Raw genomic sequence first — 12,000 nt, 5'->3', positions numbered from 1 at the left:
TTCCTGAGGGGGGTGGTTTGGTTACTATAGATGTTATCACTGAGTTGGGGGATACTGTGTTGTGCAAAGTGCAAAAGGTTTAAAAGAATCATGTGCAGAGTTCCTTTTATGTCCAGCAGTTTTCAGGTAACAATAAAAATGACAAGATAACGCTGGTGATTAATGTTCCTGCTTCAGACGGATCAAAGTTTTGTCTAGTGTCAGTTTTGACTCATCTAAATTAGCGCAGACACTTAACAGGACTACTCCAAAGAACGTATACCACGCAGATCACAAATACTTATGCTATGCTGATAGCTCCTTGGGTTACTGCTTTTGTCATAGAGATCCTCTTGTTACTTGCAGTTCATAAGTTAAAATCGTATTATGGCACAATGAGCTATGAACTGCCATCAAACAGCTGCATGATTAGAAAGTTATGTTTTTCCAGTCTTTCATTATCCTAATGTTGCTAGAAATGGTTTGGTTGGGTAGAAATAAATTATAAGTAGAAAAGCCGGCCCTAACCACTGTGTTTCTTCTTGAGTCCTGAATTTGGGTTTCCCCGGACCAAGCACTCCTAAAAAATGCCTACCAATATTGATTACATTTGATTCCTACACGTTGTCACCTTTGCCTTATGTAAAATTTCCTATTCACTGATTTACACACGTATGATTGTCTCTGTTTGTGTGTGATGTAATGTGCTACGACACCCTTCACTAGTGTGAGGTGCTATAAAATAAATGAAATACATATGAGAGAGGAGGCTATGGAGAGAAGAGGGCCACTGTTGAAGTGTGATAGTGAAGGAATCGGAGGAGTAGGAGGTCATGCCACGAGGTGGCGCCCAAAAATATTGTCACACTGAGTGCCACTAGCCAGCCGTGCCATGCTGCTTATTGGGGTGAAAATTGCAAACATCCCCCAATATGGCCTTTCATTGTGTTCCCAGCTACTTGGCTGTGCTTAGCAGTGAATGTATACACGTATATTATATTTCAATTCATGTTTCATGCTTGACATCTTATTTTCTATGTTCTCCATAAGAATGTCTGTGGGCATGACTGGGTATCCTGGTGCATTGTAATGTCATCATTTTCTATGCTCTGTGAGCTAATACATTTGAATATACAATGAAAAAATGTGTCACAGATTGCACCATATTTGCCATTTTTTCCCCAAATGTTTTTTTGGGTTGAAGTCCCCCCCAACCCCTCTTATAGTGGTCAGTTTCGCTCGCTGCACTCGCTCGCTAAGCAACATACAGGGCTGGGCTGGCAAAATTGACCAGGGCTGCTTTGGTTTCCAAGTCTGGCCCTGAAAAGGGACCTTACCTCACATTGAACACTAATTTCCTAAAGCGATGTGGTGTTTCCGTATTAGAATGTGGTAATACCACGTTTTAATGGGGTAATATGTGGTAATGCTATGATTACTAGGTGCAGAAGCTCAATAACTGATTTCTGGTACTACCACAAATTTATTTGAAAACTCCAAATGAAGGCTTCTGTTTCATGAAATCTGAAAACAAATAGAATAATGAACACACGTCAGACTCCTCTGCACCCTGTTAACTTAAAACTGTTTCCTGAAAAGTAACATTTTGGTTGAACACGATAATAACAATGTGCTTGATTCACAAATAGTTTTCTGTAAGTTGATGTGAATTATTTCTGACTTACTCTTGAAATTCCAGAAATAAGTCACTATGCATGAAAAATATGTTTGTGAATCAGCCCCTAAATGTTTAGGACAAATAGGGATCATTGAAAGCAGTAGTGTCAATGACAAAATAGAAGCAAATAGATATTTGGGAGACGCTCAAGAAAGTAAAACAAGTCTGAAATGAATGAATTCCATTCAGCTTTTGAAAACATTTTGGGTTGTTCCCCCCTACAAGTTTGAAAACAGGACAGTGTTTTGGATTCAACACTTTTAGCCACAGAGAGCACCTACAACTGTTTCACACCCAAGGAGATGTAAGAACGATTTCTTTAGGTTATGCCAACGGATTTTGAGTTCACTGTAGGTTGAGTTAGTCTTTTGTCAGTATGGTTGCCCTTAGTTTAACAAGCCCACACAACTTTCTGGTGTCGTTTCAGCGTTTTTTGAAATAGCATATTTTAAAGTTACTGAATAGTAAGCATGGCTGATGTCAGAAATCTGTAGTGAGAAATATCGTCTGTCCTAAGTAGCTTTTAGAAAAAATATCTTCCAATCGGGTGAAGATTTTCTATTATTAATTCCAACGGGGATACATTTTTTAGAGAAACATATTTAGGACACAATATTTACGTCAGATGACATTATGATTACGATATTCTGGTACTGTTCTGGTGCACATCAGAATATCTTAGTGATAAATGTTGTCTAACATAAATATTGTGTCCTAAATATCTTTCTAAAAAATATTGTTCCATTTGGTGCAGATTTTCTAATAAGAACTCAAGCGCGACGAAACGATTTACAATATTTTTGTTTTCACTACAATATTCTGGTACCACACCACTTCAACAGGAGAGCAGTTTCTTTGTTTCTTCTTTGTTAACAATTTGATGTCCTTGTTCTGACAGCCATATCGTTCTTTCTTTCTATTTTCTGTTAGCTCCTAGAATGGATTCGTCGAACCATCCCCTGGTTGGAGAACAGGACCCCAGAGAAGACCATGCACACCATGCTGAAGAAACTAGATGACTTCCGAGATTATCGCCGCAAGCACAAGCCCCCCAAGGTCCAGGAGAAGTGCCAGCTAGAGATTGATTTTAACACCCTCCAGACAAAACTGAGGCTCAGCAACAGGCCTGCCTTTATGCCCTCTGAGGGCAAGCTGGTTTCTGTAAGTAACAGCATTGATTGAATGATCTTTCCACCTTTGCTAGGTGGTAAAGAATAGATTATTCTCTTTATTTATCTAAAAAGCACAAAATATAGCATTTTCAGTGACTTTGAGGTAACAATGCAGTGGATCTTGTCAGGCAAGCTAGAAAACATAAGTGAATGGAGCAAACAAAACTTACTATGAAAGAGATGTAGATGCAGAAGTGTTTTTAAAAATGGCCACATTTCGGGCGGCGTAAATCTTTATCTCAGTAGGGAGGTTATTACTTTATGTCTCTAATCATACACCAAAGATAGAGGTATGATCTTCCAGAGAAGGCTGGAGTGGAGATCGGAGTGTTCCACTTAATCAAAGATGGGTTCCTGTACATCCTGTGGAAAAAGAAGGGGTGAATAAGAACACCTTCTGGCAGCCCAAGTGTCTTCTCTATGTCTACCCTGAAAGTCCTCCCACTCACAGAGTCACTCAAGCAACCCCATTTGCCTGTGGAAAAGAGACGCACTGCCTAAGAATATCTACTGTTAGTTCAAGCACCTTCTTTGCCACCTGACAGGAGAGTTCTGTTTATACAGTGATTTGCCCCATGTAGCATGGCCTTTCTTCTTCTCCCTTTCATGTAATAAGCTGTGCCTACTGCTTTCTCCTCCTACATGCCTGTTCTCTGGGGGTCTGACCCTTCCCATTTCAAGTGAATGCCCTGCACATCCTTACTCTGGGGAATGGAGGAGCAATGCCCACAGACCATGGCTACTGCCTCTGTATGCTGCAGGTTTGGATTTCCATCACAGAGTGTAAGGCTCCTTTGCAAGTCCCACTGAAGGCAGGTGAGTGCCTTGCTGATAGCGCAAGTAATCTTAGGCCAGATCCATGGCCCACCCAAACACAACACCTCCCCTAAAGCGTGACAGTCATCTATATAGCAATGTGTTTCTGCCTAGGTGCCTGTCAATGGCCCTCTATAGCCCTTACAAAGTGGTTCAAAGTGCGAGATACCATGGCAGAAGGGGCACGAAAGTGGAACTCACTATCTAATAAAGTATATGTATGGACAGATTTAAAACGTGACCAATTTGAAAACCATGCACGGGTGGTAGACACAGGAGTATCTCACACAGATCGGGAGTATATGGTAGACAATGGACAAAGAAGAAAGGGGGGTACAGTGTGTAAGCACATCTCTTTCTCGCTCTCTTAATTGTCCTATCTCTGTTTCTTTCTCACGCATGTCCCCTCTCTCTTTAAATCCCACTATCTACATAACCCCGATTCGCACTGTCTTGTTTGATTTGTTCCTTGCCTTTTTCTCTTATTATTTCTCTCTCAGTTGCTCATTTTCTTCTGTCTCAATTTCTTATTGACATAATACTTTTATTGCACAAAAGCCCATTGCAAAATTTAAAAGTAAAACATAAACATAATGCAGACTCATTTTAGACCAAACATAATAAATACAAATATAAAAATGTAAATTACACAATAGTTTCAAAACGGGTATGTGAAAGATTAATTGCAAGAGTGACTCAACCTTAGTCATGAATTTGATGAAGTGCACGGTGAGCTGTGGGTCACCTTTGTTCAAACGTGCTAACATGGCATCTCTGCTGCTCTCATTGCCTGCCCTAAGTGGTTGAAAACAGGTTCCAATAAAGTTCTACAAAAGAGATTGATTTTATGACAAAAACAAAAAACGTCTAGAAAGGACTCAATGTAATTGAAGCAAAAGACACAAAGTAATCCCACACCTCTCCCGTGACTTGTCTCCAGTTAGCTCTAAACTCTAATAAAGGAATAATCTAATAAGAAAAAAGCTGAAAATGAAGACAAACCAGTTTCAGTGCTGACTGAAATATATCTGGGTCTGATTAAAGAGTATAGGAGTTAATAGTCATCAAAGTATTTCTTTTCATTTCCCTTGAGCGCTGATCTTAGGCAAAGGAAATTAATTTAGTCTGTCTCATTTTGAGGAGTTTTGATTGCAGCAGAGAATGATCTAGATGCCAAATGGTACTTAGCAGAAGACTACTCACCATCCAGAACTCAGCAGTCAGACTCATCCTCGACCTCCCACAGAGAACTCATATCACACCTGTTAGAAATGGGGTTTTTGGTTGGCAGTCAGGTTGCCCTCTGTCCAAGCAAGAACCCTCACTCTAGTCAGGGTAAGTCACACACAATCCAAAATCAGCCTGTGCTCACCCTCCGGTAGCTTGGCACGAGCAGTCAGGCTTAACTTAGAAGGCAATGTGTAAAGCATTTGTTCAATAAATCATACAACACCATAGCATAACACCACAAAAATACACCACACAGTATTTAGAAAAATATATAATATTTATCTGGGTATCTTCAGGTCAAAACGATCAAAGTTGCAATACGAATTTGTAAAGATATCACTGAAAAGTGATAGAAAGTGTCTTAAGTCTTTAGAATATAAACAAAGTCTCTTTCAAGCACAAGTACCTGGTTTCTGGTGGAAAATCTCCTCAGAGGGCCACAGGAGAAGAGGTGCGTGGAAAACGGGTGTGCGCGTCGATTTCTCCTCAGCACACACAGACTTGCGTCGTTATTTTCCACGCGGGGAAGTCGGCGTCGTTTTCCGGCGCGTGGACAGTCTCTTTCTGTGGATCGCGGGGATTACCAGATGTCCCGGGTCTGTGCGTGGATTTTCCTGCTTGTTCTCCGGCTGCGCGTCGGTCTGCGGGGCTGCGCGTCGAAGTTACGATCTCACGGCAGGCGTCACGTCGATTTCTCCTCTAGACTTTGATCTGCGAGGCTGCGCGTTGAAATTACGATCTCACGGCAGGCGTCGCGTCGATTTCTCCTCTAGAGGTCGGGCGGAGTTGTCCTTGCGAGGCCGTGCGTCGGATCTTCGATCGTCCCGAGAGCGTCGCGTCGATCAGCGTCGGAGTGCGGCGTTTTTCTCGCTGTGAAACAAGCTGTGCGTCGAAATTTTCGGTGCACGGAGCGTCCAAGTAAAAGAGGGAAGTCTTTTTGGTCCTGAGACTTCAAGCTCTATCCAAGCCCTTGGAGAGCACTTTCACAGCCAGACAAGAGTTCAGCAAGGCAGCAGGGCAACAGCAAGGCAGCAGTCCTTTGTAGAAAGCAGGCAGGTGAGTCCCTTGAGCAGCCAGGCAGTTCTTCTTGGCAGGATGTAGGTTCTGGTTCAGGTTTCTTCTCCAGCAAGTGTCTGATGAGGTAGGGCAGAGGCCCTGTTTTATACTAAGTTGTGCCTTTGAAGTGGGGGTGACTTCAAAGAGTCTCTAAGAAATGCACCAAGCCCCCTTTCAGTTCAATCCTGTCTGCCAGAGTCCCAGTAGGGGGTGTGGCAGTCCTTTGTGTGAGGGCTGGCCCTCCACCCTCCCAGCCCAGGAAGACCCATTCAAAATGCAGATGTATGCAAGTGAGGCTGAGTACCCTGTGTTTGGGGTGTGTCTGAGTGAATGCACAAGGAGCTGTCAACTAAACCTAGCCAGACGTGGATTGAAGGGCACAACAAGATTTTAGTGCCAAGAAATGCTCACTTTCTAAAAGTGGCATTTCTAGAATAGTAATATTAAATCCGACTTCACCAGTCAGCAGGATTTTGTATTACCATTCTGGCCATACTAAATATGACCTTCCTGCTCCTTTCAGATCAGCAGCTGCCACTTCAACAGTGTATGAGGGCAGCCCCAATGTTAGCCTATGAAAGGAGCAGGCCTCACAGTAGTGTAAAAATGAATTTAGGAGTTTTACACTACCAGGACATATAACTACACAGGTACATGTCCTGCCTTTTACCTACACAGCACCCTGCTCTAGGGGTTACCTAGGGCACACATTAGGGATGACTTATATGTAGTAAAAGGGGAGTTCTAGGCTTGGCAAGTACTTTTAAATGCCAAGTCGAAGTGGCAGTGAAACTGCACACACAGGCCTTGCAATGGCAGGCCTGAGACAGGGTTAAGGGGCTACTGAGGTGGGTGGCACAACCAGTGCTGCAGGCCCACTAATAGCATTTAATCTACCTGCCCTAGGCACATGTAGTGCACTCTGCCAGGGACTTACAAGTAAATTAAATAGTCAATCATGGATAAACCAATCAGTAGTACAATTTACACAGAGAGCATATGCACTTTAGCACTGGTTAGCAGTGGTAAAGTGCCCAGAGGTCAAAAGCCAACAACAACAGGTCAGAAAAAATAGGAGGAAGGAGGCAAAAAGTTTGGGGATGTCCCTGTCAAAAAGCCAGGTCCAACAACACCACACCTCAGAGAGCTCCACTCACTCCCGATACACAGATGTGCTCATTTCAAACTCCTCACACACATATTCAAGGCATTACACAACTTAGGCCCCACCTACCTGAACATCACATCTTCTTTCATCAGCCACCCATACACCAAACCAGATCAGGAGAATGGATGTTCTCTTACATCGCTCCTAAAGTGTGGACAGTCTTCCAGTCCACATCAAAGCCTCCTCCTCTCTTCTTGAATCCCACAAGAAGCAGAAAACTTGGCCTTTCAATTATCCAACCAACCATAGGCTGGGAACACACACCTGTTCAGCGCCAGGGTACCTTGCGTGTTATAATGTACTTCAAAAATACAAAACATAACACAAGCTCAAGATATGAAATCGCTGAGGCTAAGTTCTGTTTTCAGGGGGTGTCCAATTTATTAAGCACATGCCATATGAAATGGTTTAGATGTCCCTCTGGGACAGTTGGCATCCTTAAGCAGAAGATTGCTTGTAAAGACTGAATTCAAGTCTTACGTTCTCCTGTGCAGTACTATTAGCTAAGAAGACAATACAATGATATACACAACATTGGAACTGAGAAACTGGCCTATTATTCTGTCAAAGGACAAAAAGCCATTGTTGAGAGTTTGCTTTAATTTGTCACTAATAACTTTCAGTGTGGGGGCTAATGAGGGCCGGGCAACTTTTTACTAAGAGCAAAAAGGGAGTATTTAAGGCTAACATTTTAAATGTTAAAGTGGCCCAATGATGTTTCATGCACACTTGTTCTCCAGGTCAGATCCTAGGTATTTGTAATAAGCAACACATTTGAGATTTTTACCACCTTGACTGGGATATTTATTTTTAATGTAGAAAACAATAAACACATTACACCAATATTAACTTAATTTTGACATGAATATATACTAAATGAAATTAAATAAACATTTTATAAGGTTAAGTAAACAGAATCCAACCTAAAGTAAAATATTTATATTTATTTATTATCTGTTAAAATTACAAAATGTTATGTATAGAATTAATTAAAAATAATGCAACAAATTTCTAAAAATAAAGTTACATTTATTTTTAAATAACAAATATTGAAATATTTTAGCATGAAATAATATTTATTTTTAGTTATTCGTCCCAAAGGGATCCAGTTAAGGCGCACTTCTTAATGTCGGTGTCCGCGCCAAGGAAGGACCTTTTCCTTAATTTATTTACACACCAGCTTGACACTTCTGTCAACGACACGGCACTCCCAGGATTTTCACAAAATCTTCATTTAATACGACAAAATGATACCAGACAAACAAACACCAACGCGTTTCGACCTTCACGGTCTTGATCACGGTAATTATCCAATCCATTAAGTGCTCTATTTATACTCTCCATCTCATGTAAGCCTTTATGTGGCATTCTGGGATATGTAGTTTTTAAAAGTGTGAATACCACATTTCATTCTAATAAATCAAATTTTCTCTCACCATACCCCACAATTCCATTACACCCCTTGAAATATCAAACCAGCAAAAACACAAACATAGATATTACACAGCTTAAAAGCACAGACCATTCTGTATATTTCTCAAATAGTATACACTTGCCAATGTTATCCTACTAAATTTAAATATCACCAGTATCTATATATATCATTATTACATCTTTATCAATTTTTCAGTCCACATGTATAATAGTAACTTATTTATTATTATAATGCCTAGTAGGACTCATATCCCAATCTTCTATTTGTTCATTTTTCAATTCTTTACATGTAGTACTCGCATTTCCTTATTTATTTGTTAACTGGTTTTCGATCTAAGCTCATTTTATATTTACAAATGGCAGTATAATTCCTCGTCACAGTTGATCCCAAATGGGATCTTAGTTTTTAATCTGATGATATACCTAGACTCTAAACTCCTCAGCTTTTGGACTCTGTCACCTCCTTGTTAAAAAATATTTTTAATTATGTCTACATTTTCTATCATTAAATTAATTTTGTCTATACATTTAAAATGTCAAAATAAATTAATTTAATTTGACACTATTTCCTAATGGTTTCAATTTAATGACCCTGCCTCCATTATTTTCTATGATGGGAGGCAATTGCAGCATCAGTGGTGGCCATATAAAATGCTAGACTTAGTACTGTTCCTTTTTGACAGTAGTAACTCACACTCGTACATTTGGCTCTTCACACTATTTCGGGTGGTGGAGATATGTAAGTCTACACTGTTGATTAGTTTTACACTTGTAAATGGTGAATAGGTAAAAATAGTATAGTCAGCTAAAATGTAAGAGTAAACTTACACATGTAACTTACTCACAAGTGTAAGTTACCTTTAATAATAGCCCTGAATATAGTATAATGATATTAAACATATAGTATGCAAAAGAGTGAAAGTCTTACCTCTCCACTAGGTGCAGAACACCAGTAGAGATTGTATCCTTAGGTAGCAATATCAGCAAATCATCAAAAGGCTTAAAAGCAGCATGAAGGAATGAAACAGAGAGGAGAATTCCACCTAAAAGAATTGGAGGGATGGTTGCTAGTTAAAAAACAAAGTTGAACAACAAGAGGAACCCCACATGATAGGGGCTATACTAGCATTGGCCTCCAGAGGTGCTACACCTCTGACAAGTACCGATGGTGAGCTGAGGGGCACACAGCTATATTTTTGTTGAGAGGTGAGTTTAGGGTAACTGCTACTATGAATCATCCAGTGTGAGATAATAGGAGTCTTTAATGCTTTAGCAGTACCATGTTTTGTTATAAAGCATGGCTCTAATATTTAAGGATTATGTGATACAAAAACACACAACAGAGAATCAGGACAATGGTTTGCAGCCTAGGACACCTGAGTGTAGAGAAAAAGTTCACGATCTTTCTCTAATGCTGAATGGGCACAGATACAAGTTCTCTGGGTGTACCGGACAGGTCAGGATGGTAGGAGACCACTATACATTGCAGTCCTGCAAAGCTGGAATCTACAACTGCACAACTACTGATCATATTTGCTACTTCTATAGTAATCCTGGGTACAAAGGCTGCACAGCCCCCATTACTCAGGAGTTTTAAGTCCTGGTGAGAACGTCCTTATAGGCTTTAATCAGGTGGACCCTGAGGGAGGCATGCTTCACATGTGCCCCCTTGCCAGTCGATCATAAGTTGTACCATTCAACATCACAAAATCGTGGAGCACTGAGCATCTCCAGTGGACTGGCAAATTGTATGAAGTGACTTTGACTAGTGAAAATATTGTCACTGCTAAATGTAGCTGTTTAACCTGCATATTTTGTAAACCATATTTCTGAACAAGATATAGACAGTTCACATTTTTAAGGCATCCGAGTGAAATAATACAGCATCAAATGTCATGAGTTTTATTCTGTCTCAATGTTCAGTGCTTTGAAAAAGGTGGGGCCTCGTCTCTAAGCTCCCCTTCCCCTCCCAATTCCACTGAACTTTGGAAAGACTAAGAGCCTGGTTTAGATGTGGGTGATATTGAGAAGCCCTCTGTTTTCTAGAGGAAAATCCACTTGTGGACATTTCCCCACCAGAGGGATAGTAAAGTGGACGAAGTTCCATCAATATATTCTCCTCCAGATTTTACACTTACCAGAAAGTAGAGAAGTAATATTTTCGATTAGCACCCAATTCTAAACCAGGCGCAAGCAGTCTCTTTTTATCATGGTTATGGTGTACTTTGAAGAATAATTTGCCTCTAAAGAGTCATAGCATTGTCACCAAATGGACGAGTAAGTATTGTTACCTCAATCTGTGCTTTTTTGCTTCATCAGCTTTGATTCCATTTGTCTAAAGAATAGATGTGCTGCCTCACTACCTAATTAAAGGTGTCAGGTTTTCAGATGTGGCTGTCTCTAACAGTATCCAATGACAGTAGATTGTTGTCCATCAACGTTTTCCAATCCACCTGTTCATTTTTCTGATGTCTCATGTTTATCTTGATTCTCTTCTTGCAGGACATTGCAGGTGCCTGGCAGAGGCTGGAGCAGGCTGAGAAAGGTTATGAAGAATGGCTACTAAATGAGATAAGACGACTTGAACGACTGGATCACTTAGCTGAGAAATTTAGGCAGAAGGCTTCAACGCATGAGTCTTGGACATCTGGTAAGTGATCATTGTAGGATTTAAACCAAGGGGGAACCAATTCAACAAGTCCTTTTCTTAAGTAAAGCATCACATGAAATGCATGCACAAGTAATGGAACACCATTTCTTTCTTTAAGAAAGTGTGACCACACCATTCAAGTAAGCACCAAGGTACTGCACAACAATATGAACTGAAGTTTTACGAGCAACAGTGGCCTTTGAAAGGAAGCAAGGGTCAGGAACGTGCAAACAAAGGGTTCTGCAGATCCCTGTGAGCTGTACATTTCTGTAGTCTTCCTCAGAAAATGTATAGTCATCCAATGTCTGTGTAAAATCTGAGACTCAAAACTAGTGCAGCAGGGAATATATTGCCGATAGTCTGACGTTGTAATGGACCTGCAAACTGACAGGCCCAAGATTGTAATCAGCATTTTATAGTGCAGATATTGGAAGTGAAACCTCAGTGAAATCCCCTGCAGATCATATCAAACAGGGATAGTCCAAGTTAACAATACAACACAAAATTTAAAGTGCACTTTTAGGCACTAGTGGAAGACCTGGGCATCATCAGAACACCAATGGCTATGTGTGTCAAGGGGCGGACTGCTATTGTTTACAATGCCTTATTATATATAAGGATCAACATTGAGGGACCTTGTGGGAGACTAGATTAAATACCCTGACAAAGAGTGCATTACCATCTGCTTGAGGTAGTATGTCTGAATAACGACTCTAAAATATTGTAGCCACAATGTTCGCTAAAAAAAATTTGTGAAGTTAAGTATACATAGGTAAGTATGGATTTACTGTTCCTAACTGTGCATCTACATACCTTG

At 40.5% G+C, this 12,000-nt stretch overlaps 1 protein-coding gene across 1 annotated transcript in view; it reads left to right on the top strand.

Annotated features, from left to right (window-relative positions):
* Positions 1–12,000, top strand: part of ACTN2 (actinin alpha 2) — a 274,880-nt gene that overhangs the window by 147,523 nt on the left and 115,357 nt on the right. Inside the window, exons 10-11 of the mRNA XM_069234482.1 lie at positions 2,588–2,818; positions 11,036–11,183. Of these exons, the coding sequence (XP_069090583.1) occupies positions 2,588–2,818; positions 11,036–11,183 (379 nt within the window). The remainder of the gene's footprint in view (positions 1–2,587; positions 2,819–11,035; positions 11,184–12,000) is intronic.

The sequence above is a fragment of the Pleurodeles waltl genome, chromosome 5 (assembly GCF_031143425.1).
Source record: "Pleurodeles waltl isolate 20211129_DDA chromosome 5, aPleWal1.hap1.20221129, whole genome shotgun sequence".
In the NCBI taxonomy this organism is placed as follows: domain Eukaryota; kingdom Metazoa; phylum Chordata; class Amphibia; order Caudata; family Salamandridae; genus Pleurodeles; species Pleurodeles waltl.
This window is presented reverse-complemented; position numbering and strand designations above follow the sequence as displayed.